Raw genomic sequence first — 20,883 nt, forward strand, 5'->3', positions numbered from 1 at the left:
CGTGACTCTAAGACCAGGGAGAAGAGTCTCCAGCTGGGCCGTCAAGGAGGCCACTCTGTGTGTATTGACAACATCCCAACGTCCTCACTTCCATGCCTGTGCAGACAGCAAGGCCCGGGGGCTGGAGTCTCCGTGGGCCATCACTTCCCTGGCTTGTTCACGAGGCAGCACCGAACAGACAGGATGGTGGATGAGAAGCAGTGAATGTACAACTGCCGCATGACTCCAGGCCTCTCCTCCTTCCCTCTTGCCTTGGGTTTCTCTCCTCCTCTCCTCCCCGTCTAGACCTTCAAGCTCCTCAAAGCACCTTCAGACACTGAGAGTAGTTCACAGATGTTCGCATACACATTAAAGTAGTTGCCCACTCTGATAAATCGTAAGTCTGGGGATCTTTTTATTTCCTTCCCAAATTACACTTCTGGACGAGAATTATGATTGGCCTTGGCATTTTATGATTAGGTAAGTGTGAGGTCAATTAGGAAAATCATTTGATGGAATTTTAAATTACCAATAAAAATCAACTATTTCAAGTATAGGGAGAAAATATTTGAGGAAAAGTTTGAGCACCCAAAAACTTTTGCCATCAGCCTCCAAGGACCAGCCAACGACCGACCAAAGCCTTCGGAAGGTCCAGGCCAACTGAAGGAGGCATTTGGTCAATTTTTTGCCTCAATGAACTTTCAGACCCAAAGTCTCAAACTGGCAGTTCTTGGGCTGAATCTGGTGCACCATTTTGTTTTGTTTGGCCAGCAGACTGTTTGCTTAATTGCCACTATTTTAAAATCAGGAGATTTTACATTAATAACACATATTTCTGGCTTTTTTTAGAAAAAAAAAATCAAAACACCAGGCAACACTGGGCCCATATTCATGCAAAATAAACAAGATAATCAAAAACACCAGTTAAGGGCTTCCCTGGTGGCGCAGTGGTTGAGAGTCCGCCTGCCGATGCAGGGGACACGGGTTCGTGCCCTGGTCCGGGAAGATCCCACATGCCGCGGAGCGGCTGGGCCCGTGAGCCATGGCCGCTGAGCCTGCGCGTCCGGAGCCTGTGCTCCGCAACGGGAGAGACCACAACAGTGAGAGGCCTGCGTACCGCAAAAAAAGAAAACACCAGTTAAGAACCAGGGCATAGATGGGTTTTCAATCAACGGCTCTCCTTCCTTCTGTGTCACAATCCATTTTTAAACCTTCAAAAACTTGTATTACTTCCTGGAGGCATTTACCTGAAATTAAACTGCTACAGGCCGGATCCTGAGTTCCTGAATCACAAATGATTCTTGTGCCTGTTACAAGGTATTATGTTCACTGGATGATCCTCTTTTCTTTTCAGAGCCTAACCAGATGTTCTCTCATTTTACACTTTTTAAAACAAAAAGCCACTCAGTATCTGATCCTGAATGTGACATGGCACGTGGACTGGAGACTGGGGCTCCTTTGCTCTGGTCTGTGCAGGTGGCTGGTGGGCACCTATCCTCACAGATATTCCATTTACCCACACATCTCTCCTACGTTCCAGCTGGCTGTTTCAGCCCCCTCTGCACCAACAAGGCCTCAAAGGCTCTCTCTACTCCTTTTATACAAAATGTATTGCTTGATCATCTATCTGATGCATTTAACCTTTGACAGCAGCTGAAAGGATGTGAGGTGTCAGTGGAAAGGGGGCCTGAAGGACCAAAGTCACGCCGTATTCTTCCCAAACCCTAATGACATCTTGGCAGGAAAGAGGAGGCAGAAGAAATGCGATGCCTCTCCTCTCCTCTAGTCATTCCTTCTAAACACACGACTCACCTTTATGCTTCTACCTTGCTTACACGCCAACTTCCAGGCTGAGAGCTGGATACCAATGAACTACAGTTACATTATTAGGAACATGAAAATCTTGTTCGCTGCTGAGCCAAGTTAGAGCACTAGAATTAGACTGTCTTCTTTACAGTTCCAAGCTCATGATCCTTGGGTCCAACAAGATAAGATGGTCCTAGCAGTTAGGGAAAGGGTTGCCCTTGCTTATACTCTGTGTAGACACCGGGCTTCATGTTATTAAGGGAGACAGTGTTTCCTTACAGGACCAAGCGGTCAAGGAGAACCAGAGAAGCACCCAAATGCACTGGCACGCACTCCACGCTGCCTGGCAGTAATGAGGCCCCATGAGCATCTCCGTGACCTCACGTTTCTGAAAACCCATCAGGAGCAGCACGCCTCATAATGAGTGCTCATCTGCAGAGGTGGGGACAGGCAGATTATTATACAGGAAGCAATTCTGGTTCCTAAATATGCAGCTCCTTTTACAAACAGTGACAGAAAAGTCTTGAAGACAAGCACGCCAGGGATGGCTAGGTGCCTGGATCAACACGCTCCTACGGGCAGCTCCTTGATGGTCAGTTCTGCCCCCTCCAAACAGAAGATCATGGGAACGCTCTACGATCAACAGCAAATGGCTTGTTTAAAGAAGTCCCTCAACGCAGGAGTTGGAGGTAAGGCGTTCAGTTCAAACTCAAGTCCAGTTTAAAAGCTTGATATTTCTGCAATATCAATTCTGCAGCTAACCTAGTGGCAGAGGCCTGGGGACTGAATATCCATCACACTTAATCACCTGCAGAAATGCAGTCATGTGGCTGAAATGTGTACCCGAGGTAGCCACGGAGCCATATTGAAATTCTCCTCACGTGGAGCCAGCCATGCCTAACTTAGCCCTGTTCACACACTGTTTGTCACAGAAAGTTCCTCTTGTACCTACGTCACTGTGATTCAACTCTATTTTGCCTCTTTTCCCCAGGAAGATGCTTACAGATAAGTCTTTTTTGCCGCCTAGATTACAAATGAGGTTCTCTCAACAAGATGTTTATTTGGCAAAAGAAACAAGTTGTAATGCCAAAAAAGGATAGTCCTCCCGGGCCTGTCATCCTTTGCTAGGCCTCCGTTGGAGCACCTGCCCAGGCCCACCCCCCAGGGAAGCCATCCAGGGCGGCAGTCCCTCCAGCTAGGCTGCCAGCTCCCGGAGGACAGGGTCTAGTTTCTCTCTCCTGCTCAGCCAGGCTCACAGTAAAAGCCCACTGGGGGAGTCTTCTATTTGTGCACAGGGCCAGGTCCGTCCTAAGCACGCTTCCTGGAGGCTATACCCACATAGCAAATCCAAGGGCCCTTCCAGAGACCTTTCAGAAGAAAGAAGCATCACACACACACACACACACACACACACACACACACACACACACACACACACACACCTTAGAATTCTGACGGCAGAATATTAAACTGAGGATGACGTTGGCCACACAGTGAAGCTCTCAGTCCCACGTATTTGTGGCTCATCCAAGGGAAACCTCTGAACAGCAGCACTGACTTGGCGTTTGCACCTTTGGCATTTGTGTCTTTACTGAATTTCATCTGCCCTATCTCCCTCACGTTATAATCTCCATGAAAGCAGGAACCATGTGTTCTACCTCGTAATTCCTCAAAGCACCTAATCTTACGGTTCACACGCGATGAACCCAATAAAAATTAAGAATAACAATGTTTCCTGTGGATTGTCGTTAAAAAGAAAAATGTGAAAGCAGTTTCTATAAAAACGCCAGTGATGGACTCTAGACCCTTACTTAACAGCTGGCCAACACACTGTTGAGGAAGCATCCTCTGATTAAACGATGGTTCCTTCATGTGTTCAATCAACAGCTACTACGTGCCTGGCACTCGGTCTGCACACCCTAAAGTTAGCATGCAACCTGGCCTCACCCCATCCGCTCCTTCATTTCCTCACTCATTCTTCCAATGACATCTGTGTCAGTCAGGTACCATGCCATGGATCTTACTTATTGATTCAGTAGTGCCAGAGGACTCATAATGCACAGGATGACAGAAGAGCTGAAATGAGTAGTGTTTTCAGAGGAGGGAAGCCCCTCACATGGTCCCCACCAGGACCTCATCTCAGCCTGAGCATTCAGCCTTTGGGAGCCTCCCTGACTCCCGTGGCCTTCAGATGACAGCAGATGTTCACAGCTTCCCTGGCGGGCACAGCCGTCAGAGAGGAAATAATTACATTAACAGTAACAGAATTCCACTCAGGTTTTCTGTATGCAGCTTTTTCCTTTTAAAATATATTTTCCCAGTGGGGTCATTAAAAAATAATGAGCTTCTAATAGATATTTTTATCTCCACCGCAGGGCAGGTATTTCTCTCCCCTTTTGCTAGTGATTCCTGGAGGGGCTACACCACTGCCTGCAGGTTACACGGGCTCCGCAAAAGCAGCCAGCCCTGTCTTCCAAATCCCAGGGAAGAAGGAATACGGGGCTTCTTTATCAGTCACTAGTTTAAAAGCCGGCAAGCTTTTTTCTCTTTACTCAGATTTAACTCTAATAGAAACTGACAGGTTCAATCTTGGTTAATTTTTTAAAAAACACAAGAACGAAGAGGCAAGAAGTTGATCCTCAGGTGTCAGGAGAAAATCTACTACCTTTCACCTCCAAGCCCCGTGCTTACTCATCCTGGAACGACGGCGGGGACAGGTTCTCTTACAAGCAGAGCTTCATGCCTAGTGAGCAATGGACCTGAATTTATATTGGCCATAGAATCTTCAAGACACTACTGCTACATTAACATCCTGACATAAGACAATCTGGAGAGTGATGGAAGATGCTGCTTGGCTAGGTGTTAGAGCCATGTCCTTCTGTTTTCCTCCCTCATACAAACTGATTTCAGACAGAGAAACTTGAAGACAAAATGACACCACGAGTTCACACAACCTCTCAGCTCCAAACCCAGAAACAAGCACATAGAATTGTTTTTTTTAAAAATAATGGATTTTAAATGACATTTACTGATGAAATGGTATGCTGTCTGGGTTTGCTTCAAAATAATGGGGGTGGCTGGGGAGGAGGGAAGAGGAAAAGTGGATGGGGGTAAAGATGAAACAAGGTTGGCTCAGAGTTGATAATTACTGAAGCTCCATGAACATTACAATACTGAAGCACCCAGAATACTAGACTCTAGACAGAACACATGATTCTGTCCACCTCTATGTTGGAAGTTTTCCAAAATAAAACGTAAAAAAAAAAAAAAATTATATTGGGAGACTAGCAATGTTTAATAAAGGAATACTGAGTTAGGTATAAGGATGGCCAAGATACACTGTTTAGCAAATAAAAAAAGATGCACAAGGGTATATAAAGTATGAGTCCACTTATACACACCACGCACACACACACACACACACACAACTGATAAATCTGTAGAAAATTTCTGGAAAAATAATAATCCTCGCATACTGTTTGAATTTTTAATGAAAATGTATTACTCTTATATAATAATATTTTAAATTCAAGGAATGTAGCAGGGGAAGGGAAATAATAGGGGTGAAAAATGAGATGAACATCTCCATGAACCAGAAACCACTAGAGCCAAGGGCTGGAGTCCAGAAGCAGGTAGTGACCGGAAGGTCATGCTCTGGAGGGCACTGAAATACCGCAGGCCCCCAGCCAGGCTCACGGTGTGAAACAGGGGACCGGTGCCTGCCTCAGGCACAGTCTGTCCTCCTCACGTCCCCCGCCCCCCCTTTTCCTTCCTCCTCTGCTGCGATCTTCTGTATGCCTACCTTCCACCTCTCTGAGCTCTTGGTTTCTGATAGAGGCATGTTAACATGTCACTCCATCATTGTGGACTCTGTTTTCTCCTTGTAATACTGTCAGTTTCTGTTCTGCAAGTACCTTATATTGCTTAGAGTATATAGTAAAAGTATAAAACAAGCCTGCATAGATGCTAAATTGCTGAGGGTGCTTTCCTCAGGGGAGGGAGGGAAGAAGGGGAACACAGCGACAACACCCTAGCTGCAAGGAGTCCAGGAAAGAGAGTCTCCAGCCTGTTTGTCTTCCATAAAGGGAGGCACGCTTCTATGGCAGGACATTCCTCAAACATGGGAAGGGGGTTCAGATGCTGAGAAGCCAAAGTATCAGCACTAATTATGCTAAATTATCAGTTGCTCCAGTTTCACATACCATGAGGAAGCTGAACCTCAGAGGTTAAATGATTTCCCTAAGGTCACAGAACCAAGTGGCTGAGTGGGACTGGATAAAATTGCTGCCACCAGTAGGAAGTGCTACTCTGTGCCAGGCACACTGTTTAATTTAGCCTCCAGTCAACTCCACCATATACAGTACTGTACAGTGCTATAATCTCCAGGTCTCAGCTAAAGAAACTGAAGCTCAGAGAGATCAAGAAACTTCCCCAAGGTCACACAGCCTTGAGTGGCAGAGGTGGTATCAGTCCACTTCCTCCCCTCCTACTTCTGTGCTAGTCCTCACCTCCTTCCCAATGTCCCGGAGAGCCCTTCTCCAGTCCCAGGAGTGGGATAAAGCAGCCTGCAAATACGCTGGACATTTTCATTCCAAGCATCTGGAAAGAGGTTAGGCTGGCACAAATGCTATCAATAAAAAGCACATGACCTAAAAAGGTAAAAGAGTGGACACTATTCAAATATTTACCACAAAAGCAAATTCCTGCCTGGTGGGGTTATCAGCAGCTGACAGGATTAGCCTGCTGCTTCCACCTCATGGTGGGTTTGGGCTCAAACCAGCACACAGCCAGCCTGTGGAGCCAAGAGAGAATGAACCGGAAGCCCACGGCCCCCACCAACAAAGCTGCCATTCAGCAGCTCCTCAGGCGGCAGCTTCAAGACAGAGTGACCATGACCAATGGCTGTGACCCCAGCTCCTCAACACACAGACAGACACACACACACACATTCACACACTCACTCATTCCAGGCTCAGCAGGGGCCCTGTGACCTGGCTAAGCCACTGCCAGGCTTCCTAGCCCCAGGGGCCTCCCCGGACGACCCAGGCCACAGTCTGGGCCCCCTGCAGGGGGTGGGTGGTGGACCTCAGGCCTGGTGCCTCACGGAGACTTTAAGGGCTGCCTCCCAGCCTCCCACACTCCCAGCCTCCCTCCCAGCCTCCCAGCCTCCCTCCCTCCGAGCCTCCCACCCTCCCAGCCTCCCTCCTTCCCAGCCTCCCACCCTCCCACCTTCCCAGCCTCCCACCCTCCCAGCCTCCCTCCCTCCCTCCCTCCCAGCCTCCCTCCCTCCCAGCCTTCCTCCCTCCCAGCCTCCCACCCTCCCAGCCTCCCTCCCTCCCTGCCTCCCACCCGTTTCCCTCATAAGCTCCAGTTCCATACGCTTTGTTCCTGCTCACTCAAGGATCTTATAAAAAAGCCAGTTCACAGTCCTCTGCTGAAAAGGGAGGGTTTAACACTTTGGCAGGGGTAGAACTGCCAGATTTAGCCAAGAAAGAAGGGAAGAAAGGGAAGGGAGAGAGGGAGAGAAGGGAGGAAGGGAACCCAACAGGATACCCAGTTAAATTTAAATTTCAGATAAACAACAAATACTTGTGTAAGTATAACCCTATACAATATTTGGGATATACTTACCTAAAACAAGTATTCGTTGTTTATCTGAAATTTGATTTAACTGGGTATCCTGCATTTTAACTGGCAATCCTATATGGTTGGGAGTGGGGTAGAAGAGGAGGTATACAGAAAAACACATCAGCAGGAAAGGAAAACACAGATGCAGTTGCGATGATTAAGGAAGGAGGGAGACAACGCCTTTACTGAGAGTCTCTTCTACACCAGAAACTTGCATGTGCATTATTTCATTTGAGTGTTCCAGTAATTCTGTGTATTAGCCATATTTATCCCCACTTACAGATGAAAACACAGAAGTTCAAAGAATCAGCTGACTTGCAAAGTGTCACATGGGTAATTCGTGAAAGGCAGGACTATAATCCACGGCTTCTGAGTATAATCTGAGCGCTATTTCTTCTACATATGGCTGCTTTGCCTGCTGATACACCCTTATAATTTTTATAGGTTGTACACAGAGCAGATCCAACAGTTTTCTTTACTTTTCCAATACATTCATAAGGAAGTAAATTCTAAACGGCATCCTGGACTAACACATATTTGCAAAATACAGTCGTCTACTTACAGAGATCATTCTATTTACAGAGAAAGCACTAGACCCTTCTCTCCTTGGGGCCACTAATTGCAACTAACCACATTGCCCAGCTAACCATAGTTCCCTGACAAAGAGGCAGAGAAAGAGTCAAGACAAGAAGGACAATGTTCCACCCAAGATGACCACTGCTCCCCAGTTTTCAGATGAGGAAGGTCATGAGATATTTGACTCAACAAAATCTTACAGGGACCCAAGAGGAAAAGGCTCCTCTATTCTTATGCTAGCATCCCACAAGCCATTATTTTCCCGAAAACACAGTTGATTTGGTGTTATGTTCTGGGGGGGAAATTGTTTTTTAAAAAGCTATCTGTCAAAAGGACAGTGGGAAATACTTTCTCCTCCAGCCCCCCAAGCCTCTAACATCTGTGGCACACAATCGAAGGGAAACAGCCATAAAAATGACTTAATATGTGCCTTTTTTGAAGTACAGTAACTGTCGGACAAGTGACTATAAAAAGAACACAGCTGAGACGGTCTAGATTTATTTCTGCTTAGTGAGTTTCCAGATCAGAATGTGCTCTGTGCATCAGTTGTTTTGCTTTTGTGCTGTTTGGTTTCTAAATTTTCCTTTCTTTTCACAGATGCTAGCAGCTTCTGTTTATGATAAAATCCTGCCCATCTCACAGTCCACACTCAGGGAGACCATGTGGCAGTCAGGCCCCACTGCCAGTTCCTGGGGGAGGGTGGTGCCCACACAGGTGGGCAGACAGCCGCGGGGATTCCCCACCAGCTACGATGGCCAAGTCCATGGAGATGGGGCTGAGCCTGTTCACAAGGGCTCCGCTCTGCCTACCCTTGCTCAGGCCCTGTTTACTCCCCTGCCTTCACCCCTCCTCTTGCTTCTCCCACCCCTCCCTACAAACACACAGGCACAGACTCCAAAGTGGCAGACAACTAACACTTGATCTTTTGGGCCACTGGAGCCTCCAGTTTTCTGTGGAAGATGGCAAAAAACCACACTCTGTTTCCACCCCAGCCAGCACCATTCTCAGCCTGAAACAAATACCCAAAGGCAATTATCCAGAACCCCGGGGCGCAGATTAGCTCAGGGCAGTCATTTGCAGACTTAATTATCAGAGGTGTTTAGAAACATTTCAGCTGGAGGGGGGTGGAAGCGGGGGGGGGGGGGGGGGGGGGGGGGGGGGCGAACATGGACAGACTTTTAATTTCTGTTGATTCTGAGGGCGCAAGCCCTACAAACAAGGCATTTTTTGGACTCTACCAGCTGCCCTGACGCAGGGGTCTCTTCTGTCTCATCGTAGAGAATGATAATTAAAGATTCTGAAGGTGAGAAAAACTCAACTTCATTTTGGATCTAAAATCTTTCCAAGATTTCTCTTGAAAAAGCCAATTAAATTGATTTAAGTTTCACTGTTTTTAAAATCCTCAAGGTACAGAAAACATGAATTCTGGCCAACACCATTTAAATAAGTGTGATCAGGTTTCCATATTTATTACATGAGAAGATTCCAAACCGAGGCTTGGAGGCCTCAGGGCTCTAACTGCACTTAATAGCAAGCCTGGTTTAAGGATCCCTGGGGCACTGGCCCTACCGAGCAGTGAGGATCTCACCAGCTGACAAGCAACCTCAGGCCAGGAAAGACTGTGCGGAAATGGTGAGGGTTGGAAGGGCTGGGATCACAAATGCCAGGGCTGAAAGAGGGAGGTCTCGGAGCCCACCTGCTCCCATTCCCAGACGGAGGAGCCCAAGCATGGCGGCTGGGCAGGCACCAGCACATAGCATATCAGACTCTGAGGGCTTCTTCCATCTCCTCCCAGGATCTTCGTTCCCTGACCAGGGACCTAACCCGTGTCCCCTTGCAGTGGAAGCGTGGAGTCTTAACCACTGGACTGCCAAGGAAGTCCCTCCTCTCTCTGTTAAATCAAGACCCCCAGACATAAGATACACCTTGTATGAAGGTGAGGGAATGAGGCAGGGAGGCTGCTATGAGTACCAGGGCAGATGTTTGCCCAAACCTCCCCCTTCCCCACACACAGCAGAGTAAAGGGCTCCACTCTGTCACTCTGGGGCAACCTGCAAGAGGATTACGTAAGGGAGAACAGCCCACCAGGCCCAGGAGTTATCAACTCATTCAGAGGCCTTGCAGGAATTTCCTGTTGTGTGATCTGGGTCTTGCAAATAACTACAACCAAGCCGAGGCTGTCACTCTCCTCTGTCTTAGAGGAAATGCGTGTCCTTGAGTCACCAGTTGCCGGTGCCCTGCAGCTCTCCAAAGACTGGGCCTAGCTCTGAGAATGCCCACAGGGAGCCAGCAGGAGGGTGTGCACTGAGAACGAAGGGTGGGCCAGCCCAGGGGGCAGTGAAATCCCAGGCCGTGGGCCTAGTTTTTAACAAAAACCTACATGTGTTTCTGCTTTTCCTTTCCTTTTTAAATTTTTTTAAATTGTAAGACATATATTACGTACAAAGGAGTACATGCAAACACAGACACACTCCCTCAAGTGCAGCACAAAAGAAATGCAGCCCTCCAGCGGCAATCCCCACCCGTGTCTGTGTCCCCACCAGTCCTCCGCTCCCTCCAGAGGCAACGGTCATGCTGGCTTTGGGAACCATCATTTCCTTGGTTTTCCTTATGATGTTCACCACTTGCATATATATCCCTAAAGATTACATTTCCATTTTGCCTATCAATGCACATAGCTAGCTCCCCGTCTGCTTGTTTTATCTTTATATAATACTCAATTAGATGAATATATTATAGTTATCCATTCTGCTGTCTATGAGCATTTAGGTTGTTTTCAGTTTGGGCTACTACAAATAATGCCGCGACGAACACTCTTGAATGTGTCTCCTGGTCCTCAGGTGCTGGAGTTTCTTTATGCTGCACACCTGACAGGGAAACACTGCAGCACCAGAACGCGCGTTTCACTAGCAGATGCCAATCTGTGTTCCAAAATTATGCTGCCTCTCCCTCCCTGAAAGACACTGATAAACCCACTCCACTTATACAGAGGAGGGGGTCACGGTGACTCGAGGCCAAGAAAACCTAGTTCATCACCAGACTGGCAAGTTAAAGCTGTATCTTGACACCTTCTCTGTAAGACAAAGCCCAAGATTTTAAAATTCTGAGCTGAGCCAGAACCAACAATCCAAATGGCTGGGCTTTCCACAAGAAAAAATGTCACAAACTCCGCCAAATGAATGAAGTAACATCTATGGATTCGGTGCAGACCCACCTGCCCATACTACTAAATATAAGCAATAAGTACAAACGTGTCCCTGAGATATTCAGCACAGAAAGACTGCAGACGGATCAGTCCCCATCTGCCGAGGGTGGAGGGGGAGTGAGGAGGCGTCCTGGAGGCCCCCCACCAGCTGCTGCCACATACCTGTATACTGGCTGCATCTCCCTTGCTATGCCAATGACGGCGCCGGGCAGGAAGTTATCGAACTCCTCAAACAATTCCCGGATGTTGGTCTTGTACTTTAGGTCTAGGTCCAGCTGAATTATCCGCAGGATCTCTGGAGGAAAGAACAATACAATAATGAGACAGACACACATCCTGAGAGGCTCAGCCACTGACAGAAAATGAAGTGAAAGGTGCAGAAAAGGGTACTGGATTATTCTTGCTGTCACTGAATAATGCAAAGACACTGCTTGAAACAAAGGCCCTTCATCTACCAGCAAGCCCCCACTCACTAGAAGCCTTCATAAAAAACAGTGGCCCTGGAGATTTCCTTCCAATTGCAGACATACAGTTTCTGTAAAACTAGGCAACCAGATCCTCCAGTTTAGGCCACTGCCCTGGTGTAATTGTCAACAGAGCACCATTTCATTCTCAAAAGTATCTGATTTAGATGACACAGTACACAGACACCCTACTGAAAACTCAAAGCATACAGGTGTTTCTCTTTGGGGTACAGGTAGTAAGTGACCCACAGAAGTCATTATTGCTTCAGGTTCTTATTCCTATATATTTCTGCAAACCTAGGTATGTGTGGAGTTAGGATGCTGACCCAGAGAAAAACAGCTAAAAGACCTCAGATACTGTTTTTGGGGTTTTTTTTTTTAACATCTTTATTGGAGTATAATTGCTTTACAGTGTTGTGTTAGTTTCTGCTTTATAACGAAGTGAATCAGTTACACATATACATATGTCCCCATATCCCCTCCCCTCTTGCGTCTCCCTCCCACCCTCCCTATCACACCCCTCTAGGTGGTCACAAAGCAGGGAGCTGATCTCCCTGTGCCATGCAGCTGCTTCCCACTAGCTAGCTATTTTACATTTGGTAGTGTATATATGTCCATGCCACTCCCTCACTTCGTCCCAGCTTACCCTTCCCTCTCCCCATGTCTTCAAGTCCATTCCCTACGTCTGTGTCTTTATTCCTGTCCTGCCCCTAGGATCATAAGAACCTTTTTTTTTTTAGATTCCATATATATGTGTTAGCATACGGTATTTGTTTTTCTCTTTCTGACTTACTTCACTCTGTATGACAGACTCTAGGTCCATCCACCTCAGTACAAATTACTCAATTTCTCAAAAACTAGTTTTTAAAGACAGTCTTAAAAATAATCATATTCATAAGCATCATAGTTACTAGTCTGTCATAAGATCAAGGTCAAACAGTGACTCTGAGAAATCCTGGAACAACTGGATTAGTTTAGATCTATCCCTGAATTAAAGCTGGCTGTTCATTTTTTATTCCAGCTTGTAAAACTCATATCTAGTTTCTTGAACTGGACGTTGTACACAAAGGGTTTTATTCTTTCTTCTAAGTTGTAATATGCATTCAGCTGAGGAGTATATTTCCCATATCCACCGAACTTTCCAACTCAAGTTCCACTTCCAGTTTCCTCCCCCAATTAGTTTTTGTATACTTGCAGGGTCAGGTTTTGTTTTGTACCTTCCTTCTTTAAAAATGATAAACAGTACTTCTAGAGACAACTACCCTGTCCTCGTCACACCTACAGTCTGCTTGATGTGTCATTTATCAGTTGAAATTACAGTAACAATTGTGTGCCGTAAATATAAAAATGTTTAAAGAGAATACTGACAAATAAGGTTTATAGAAATATCATATTAACTTAAGACTTGGCTATGACTAAAGATGGGAGAGCAAAATGTATTTGAAATTTGACAGAATTTTTACTTCACAATAACCTAATATTACTGATAAAAGTGAAGGGGCGGGCTTCCCTGGTGGCGCAGTGGTTGAGAGTCCACCTGCCGATGCAGGGGACACGGGTTCGTGCCCCGGTCTGGGAAGATCCCACATGCCGCGGAGCCTGCGCGTCCGGAGCCTGTGCTCTGCAACGGGAGAGGCCACAACAGTGAGAGGCCCGCGTATCGCCAAAAAAAAAAAAAAAAAAGTGAAGGGGCAGTTGAAAATGGGTAATATTGGAATAACTGTTAACTGGCTTATGGAATAATGTGTTCATAGTTAGCCAAAGACAGCAGACGACTAAAATGGTGCTCTGAAGTTCTGACGTGGCACTTACAGCTGCAAGTTGCTAGGTTACAAGCAAGGTGTACACAGACGGAAATGAACAAATAATATAAAAAGTCTATGTAGATAGGAGATTCGTATTTTATTTCTCCAGTGACATATTTACAGTTGAATATAAATTAAAGGCGTGCTTGCACACCAAAGCCAGGTCCTTTAGGTGGTTCAGTCAAAGAGGTAAGACCTCCGGCTGGCTCACATGAGAAGCGTCCACTCCTTGGCCCAGGTTTTGGGATTCTGCCAGCCTTGAGTTCATCAATAATTTTTTCAATATCCTTAGGTGTCAGATCCTCAAAGTAGCTGTCATTTATTTGAACCATTGGTGTGTTTACACAGGCCCCTGAACATTCCACTTCTATAAAAGTGAAAAGTTTGTCTGGTGTAGTCTCTCCAACCTTTATACCAAGCTTTTTCTGAATGACCTCCAGTATGCTGTCGGAGTTACGAGGCACGCAAGGGAAGCACGCAAGGCGTAGTAGTGCAGACTTGAACATGTTTTCCAACTGGCTTTCGGTTATACACTGTATAAAAAGTTGCTACTTCATATACTCTCATTGGAGGTACTTGTAAAACTTCTGCAACCTTGTTCATAGCAGAGATGGGCAGCCATCCACTCTGTCTTTGGGCTAAATCCAGGACTGGAAGCGCAGCTGCTGCTTTATGCCCTTCTGGGTAGTTTTTTACAATTGCCTCTATCCTCTTATAGTTTTCCGGTGTGAAATCAAATGGAGCATCTGGGTTATTCTCAGGAGTATCTCTCTGCACAAATAAGAGCTCCAGAGAGCTGGAGTTCTCTCCGGCTCCATTCTGCACAGCTGTCTTATGCAAATTCCTTATGTGTCTTCCCCACTGGGCAGCGAACCCAGCCGCGCGGGCCCAGAGCACCACGGAGAGGAACATGGCAGGCCGAACTGTGGGCCTTCGGGCCGCGCCAGGCCTACTGTTATGTTTTTAATCCACTGTCTGAAAGACTAACTGAGCTATAATTAGACAGACCGACTCTCACAATCACCTGGCTCTTAAGAGCTGTTTGCTTCCGTTGCCCCCAGATGACTCAGGGGCGAGAAGGGAGGAGAGAGGCGCTGTGATCATTCTCCATCCTTCATCCAACAGGACTGTCTGAGCTCCTGGGCCAGTGGTGGCAGCAGGGGACCACACACCAAGCTGACTGGGCCCTGCCCTCAGGGAGGGACACTCAGGTGACCGAAAACAGTAAGGGGGGACCTAGTGCTGACGTGACGTGGAAGAGGGTTAAGTGATGAAGGAGAAAGAGTAGTACTAAGAGAAGGCCTGGCCTGGGAATCAGACCACAAGGGAGCAGATTCCAGTTCTGCTGCTGATTAATTCTGTGACCCTGGGGAAATAATTTCACTTCTCTAAACCTTAGTTTTTTCATTTGTTAGTGCAGATGATACAGTGTGCCTCATGAGGCTGTGATGCCGAGAAGACGAGATAACAGGTGGGAAACATCATCCAGGCTGTAGGCACCACAGGAACCCAGGGTCTGGACAGTAGGGAACACTCACTAGAGCCTGAGGCAGTTGAGGAAGACTGAACGGAAGAAGGGGACTTGGGCAGGCGAGGAGCAGTGAGGTAACAGCACCACCTACCCAGAATGCCGGGCTCCCCCCTCAACTCTCCACCACGCTTTCACGGCGGCCCAGCTGCAGAGCACGGCGCTGTCAGGACCCACTGCCCGTGGAAGCCCCCTGAAGACAGGGACCCCATCTTCGGCATCTTGGCCTCCGTCCACTCATAGTGCGGGGCTTGGCATTCAGTAAATACTCAGGAACGTTTGTGGAATTCAACAGTCATTCTCTAGATTAGTTTATGAAGAAATCACAAGAAAACTGATTCATTTGTCTCTGTTCTACTTTCCTTTGTGATGCAGAAACAAATCAGTAATTGATATCCCATATGAGTTTTCTGAAAAAAAAAAAAGTGCCAGTAGGTGAGAATCCAGCTGCCCAGGCCAGAGGGGAGCAGGCTGCTTCTTGGGCCCCTGTGGGAAGGGGGTAGATGAGAATGGGCCCCAGGCCAGTTCGGACCCAGCGGCCTGCCTGCCTTCACACTGCCCACCCCACACGTAAACGTGAGCAAAACTGCCACTTCCCCTCCTGCACTAAAGACAATAATCACAACTACCTAGAAACTAGGAAGGGTGATGACCCAGGAGCCTGGAGGTCAGCAAGCCCATGTGCTGACGTGGCTGCCTCCTAGACGCTGCCCTAAACCGGGAAGGAGAAGAGAAACAGGCCACAAGGTGGAGTCTCGGGGCCCCTGCTGCTCTCAGAGGTGGCGCTGGAGAACAGAGGTAAGGAACCTGATGGTGACCTTAGGGAAGGCCACTGTGTCCCAGGAGAGAGTGTCCAGGCATGAGTTGCAGCCATCAAGAAGTCATGACGGGGAGGCCCCACCGCACACACCCCTCCAGCCATTTCTCCCTTTCAGTCCATCTCCTGCGTCCCGAGCTCCCAAATCCAGGGTTTCAGGCAGCTCTCACACACGGTAGAGCAGAGCCCTCATGAGACAGGGACAGAATGGCACCATCATCCCAAACAGAGAAATCACATCATCGCCGGGGGTGGGGATGGTGAGAGGACAAAAGGGTGTTTGACCTGGAGATGGGAGGCCTCAAGGAAGTATGGTGGTAGTTCTGTGGCACCGTCAGGGCTATGAAAGAAAGGGAACTCTCATCCTCACGGCCCTGGGAGTACTTCCAATAACATCGGCGAATGCCACATAAGACGCACCCTTTCTCTGAGTGGTTTATAAGTGTCTGGTATTATTATACAGGCAACAGTTTTATTTCTCGTAACCACCCGACATGTTAAGTGGAGTTATTCCCATGTTTAAATGAAGAACCAGAGGCTTAGAAAGGTTAAAAACAATAGCCCAAGGTCCCACAACCAGCAAGTCTCGGAGCTGGGATCTGAACCCGGGTCTGCTTGACTTGAAAGCCCAGCATGCTCTTCCCAGTAGACCCTGATTCTGCTTGTGACGGGAGAGGAGCTGCTGGGAGGTAAGTTTTAGCTCCACCGCTACCCACACAGGAGGCCTGGGAGCACGGAGAAGTGCCAAAGACCTTGATAGACAAAAAGCAGAGCGACAGCCTGGTCAGATGAGAATTATGAGGAAGCCCTCTATATAAAAGCGGTAATTTCACTATAATTAGAGAAATTCCTGATCGAGGGGCCATGCGGTCTGTCAGTCAGTCATTCTTCCTTGAAGGCTTACCATGTGCTATGTGTACTCTCTGGTCTTTCAAGATCATCTAAATCCTACTTAATCTGCCTGAAGCAATCCGAATACCTCCTTCCCTGGCCTGCCTGGACAGGACCTGGGCAGAGGGCCGAGCTCAAGGACATCAGATTCTCTTGAGGAGACCAGCTAATGCATTTGGGCAGAGCCTGGCCTTGTCTTAATATGCCCCTCAGTAAATCTGAGCACTTTCCCAGACCTTTAGGCACTGGCTGGGAGTGAACTTGGGAAGGTGACGTGCAGCCCTAAGACACAGGACTTTGAGAGGCTTTAATATTTTTTATAACTCCTCCTTGGTAAAGCACCTTTCAGGAAGGATTTGCTTAAGCTTGGGAAGACTTCTTTCGAGAGAGAGGCTTCGCCACACAAGGTTAACTGATTAGGAAGGAAAGAGGCAGCAGCTCCAGCATGAAGTGACCCCTTCACACCAATGTGAAAGGACTGACCCAGTTGTCAACTTTCAGGCTGAGGCAGGAGGACACTCCCTTCTGTTCAGGGAGGCCGACAGCTCCCAGCACAGCCTGCACTAACACGCAGGCATCTGTCCAGACAGTTATCCTTTTATGTAATTGTGAAATAAGATGCCAAGTTGTAAATGTCGCTGCTGAAAAGAGGAAGATGCTTACCAGGAAGGCTGGAATTCATTAGGATGAGATGTTTTAAAGGACCCTGTTCCTCTGGTCCTTGATATAGTCATTTCTGTGGGAACTGCATCCGGCGCGTTTTATACCTAATGCTGAAAGACTGTTTTGAGGATGAAACAAGGTTGATATGTGGAAGTAGCAGCCACAGTGATGGCCCGGAGAAGATGCTGGTTGGAGGACAGCTGTAATGACAGCAAGTAAGACCACTGAAATGTAAGGAATAAATGAATGAGATAACTGCTCCCAAAGAAAAGAGGAGATGAAATCTATAAAGCACTGGGGAGAATGTTTGAGCAAAAGGAGGAGGAGTAGTCTACAAAACGCAAAAAAATGTCTCGCATCTCAGGCTGGTTGAATGTCCGCCATGTCACAATCCCATGAGAAGAAAGCAGAAAAGGTAGTGGACAGAATAATCTAGGATAATGCATTTGAAAAGGGAACCTGATAATAACTGAGGCCAATATACCCATTTACAGATGGGGAAACCGAGGACCAAAGAAGCAGAAGGACTTGCCAGGGATTACACAGTCCAGCTAAGTGGCCAAGCTGATCCCAGGACTCAGGTCTTCTGACTCCCTAGCCAATGGTCTCATGTTAACTAGCCCCCCTGCCACCACCCACTCCCAGCATGGACCATGAACCCCTAGGGAGCAGAAGATATTGTGTAATGGCCCAAAGGGTTGTGCACAAGACTTGCCAGGCACCCAACACAACTAGCTCATGGAGGATCCGCAAATTACCCATGAAAATGTAAACCTGCAGATTAATAAGTAGTAGCCAAAGAAAAGAAAGACTTCCATGACCCACACAGTTTGTAGTCAACTTTTGGAAACGGGAAAATGGCTCTCCATAGTCTCACATTAACCTCAGGCAGAGATGTTAAAAAAACAAACAAATCTTTACATTCCTCTAAGAACACACCTTGAGCTGTGCTAAATTCAAAGGGAGGCAGGAACCTGACTTAGCATCTCAGAGCCACCCATGGGGACTCAAGCTAACCGCCCCGTGCGAGAGCCACAGCGGCCAGCAACCACGCAATGTCCTCCCCGTGCCCACCATCCTCTGTTCTAGGCAGACCTGTGCATTCCCAGGAATGTGTCTGCTGCTACATTCAATCAGTTGGGTGAGGGGCATTCCGACCAGCCCCTCAGGCTTAAAATCTTCTCACAGACGTGTTTAAATCACAAAAGCAAGAACTGAAGTATCAGTGTGTGCCTAGGTCACGTTCTCAGGTAGAAGGAAGCTTGGCTCACGTGTTAGGAAGAGACTTGTGTGTGCACCTGGTATTTGAGGAACACACTTGTGGCTGGTCAGCCTCCTCAGGTGAGTTCAACTCCCTGATGCTGGTTGCCCAGGCCTCTTGGTAAATGATGGAACCTGGAAGAGCTTCCGGCATCCCCACCTCATGGCTCAGCAGCCGGAGCTTTAAACGCTGGTTTCCACGGAGGACAATAGCTTGGCAAGAGCTCAGAAAAGCTGACCTGGGCTATTTCAGGAAATGCAAGAATTGCTGCCTACAAGGTATAGAAGGTGGTTCAGGGTTCACACAGGACTGGTGAATGTGTGATCACAAGATAGGATCCACTGAAGTATGTCAACTCAAACTGGGAAAAGATGCTCAGGACCGAGGTGGGCTTTCTGGTCTAAGACATACTTCCTCTTGAGCTTCAACTCCAGGGGATAAAGTAAAACATGTGGCGCCGTCTTCACAAGAGGAGGTCAGCTCGCCTCGTCCTCTCATGCTCCAGTTTCAGGCTGACGACATGGTGCCACTCGGTTCGAACAAGTTGGAAAAGGAAAGACAAGATCCCAAGTGCCGGCTCAAAATGCGCTTTCAAGACCTTCAAATCCCCATTACCATCATCACCGCCCTGACCCTGGATGGCACTGAGGAGGTTCCAACTGCCCGGGTGATTGCTCTTGGGGTTGAGAAAGCCCACCCCCGCTGCTGTGTCTGAGGCCCTGAGCACCAGCCTGGCTGGGCTGTAGGGTTGATGCCTCCGCACAAGTGCACTGCAGAAGGCAATGTCCACGGCCTTAAAACCAGCTGGGAGGTTCCCAAGTCAACATTCCCCGATGGAAACAGGCTTGAGACAGCTCATCATCAGCCTCCAATTAAACCAGCCACAAGGCATGTCATCTGACCATGGATGGAATTACAATCCGGAGTGAGTAATTAAGGATACCCCCAAACAAACAAAAGGATTTTAAAAAACCTCCTTTCCTCTCCCCTCCCTTCTCCTATCCCCAGAAACCACAGACACATCTTAACACACACAAAACAACACAAAACATAATAGGTCAGGAAATGATGAGAAGGTAAGACTCACTTAGGTGAGCACTGAGCCCCCCATCCTGGGCAGCAGACGGGCCTTCTCCAGGCGCAGATGAACCATGCAAGCACCTTCTCTCCCTTTGTGTTCTGAAAGAGCATCAGAGCTTCCCAGAGATAAATATTTATAAAACATTAGAAGGCCCTCACCTCTGAACATCAGCCCAAGCTTTCCACTAACCCGGAGGGGGCTTGGGGAGGAAGGGAAATGATGACAGCTCCAAGCAATGTGGGGCATCACGAGGCTGAGGACCTGGAAGCAGCTGCTCAGAAAGGGAGCTCACTTTCTCATTGTCTGCTTGGCAAAATCGCAGCAATTTGCCACCTGCTTTATCATCATCTGGAGCTTGTTAATTGCTGCTCAGCAGCACCTCTGGCCTGTAGGACCCAAAGGGCACCTGAAAGGGGTGGAGACTTCCTCTAAGGGTAAGAGGCTCCTGACCGGGGAGGAGACAGTCCCGACGTGCCACACCAGCCACACCAGCCCAGCATTTCCCGCTAGAGGGCTTCAGGCTGGGTGTGACGGAGGGCCCGCCATTCCACTGCACAGACCCAAGCTGTGTCCCCGAGGGGGTCCGAGGGTGGAATGCGCCGGGGCGGTTCTCACATCCAACAGGGAACTTGGGTCGCCTCCCAGCTGGGCTTCTCCATTCCCTTCCCCGTGCAAGGCCCAGCTGCAGGACAGCTGGCTAACTGTGGGAATAGCTGGCACGAAGGAACACAGTGGAACATGCCAAGCGTCCAAGGGGCTCCTCCAGCCTCCTCAGAAACGCTCCTTCCCTCGGAGCAGAGAGAGTGTGGCTGTGCCAGGCCCATTGCTGGGGCTTTACAGCTACTGACCCAGCGCACGAACCTCCACTCTGCTCTGCTGGGTGGGTATCAGGACCCCCCATCTTCAAATGAGGAAGTTGAGGCTCAGAGAGTTTTGGCGACTCACCTAGGACAACCTGGCAAGGAAGCGTCAGAGTTGAGAGCAAGCACAGATTTGCCTCATACAGGTTTCTGAGAAAACCCTTCAGACATCTCTGAAGTCCCTTTTCAAATTCTGTTATCTTTAAAAACAAGAAATGCTGCCACACCAAGAGCAAAAATACCAGACAGATGCAGAGCATCTCAGGCAGAGACTGGGTTTCCCATGGGCAGAGCTGGGCTTTCCCACAGCCACTTCCCT

The 20,883-nt window shown here is 48.0% G+C and overlaps 1 protein-coding gene and 1 pseudogene across 1 annotated transcript in view; both read right to left on the minus strand.

The window, feature by feature from the left end:
• XXYLT1 (xyloside xylosyltransferase 1) overlaps positions 1-20,883 on the minus strand; it is a 192,005-nt gene that overhangs the window by 63,823 nt on the left and 107,299 nt on the right. The window contains exon 3 of the mRNA XM_019922765.3: positions 11,357-11,489. Coding sequence (XP_019778324.2) covers positions 11,357-11,489 — 133 coding nt within the window. The remainder of the gene's footprint in view (positions 1-11,356; positions 11,490-20,883) is intronic.
• Positions 13,542-14,413, minus strand: LOC101336735 (NADH dehydrogenase [ubiquinone] flavoprotein 2, mitochondrial pseudogene; annotated as a pseudogene).

The sequence above is a fragment of the Tursiops truncatus genome, chromosome 4, assembly GCF_011762595.2.
Source record: "Tursiops truncatus isolate mTurTru1 chromosome 4, mTurTru1.mat.Y, whole genome shotgun sequence".
In the NCBI taxonomy this organism is placed as follows: Eukaryota; Metazoa; Chordata; class Mammalia; order Artiodactyla; family Delphinidae; genus Tursiops; species Tursiops truncatus.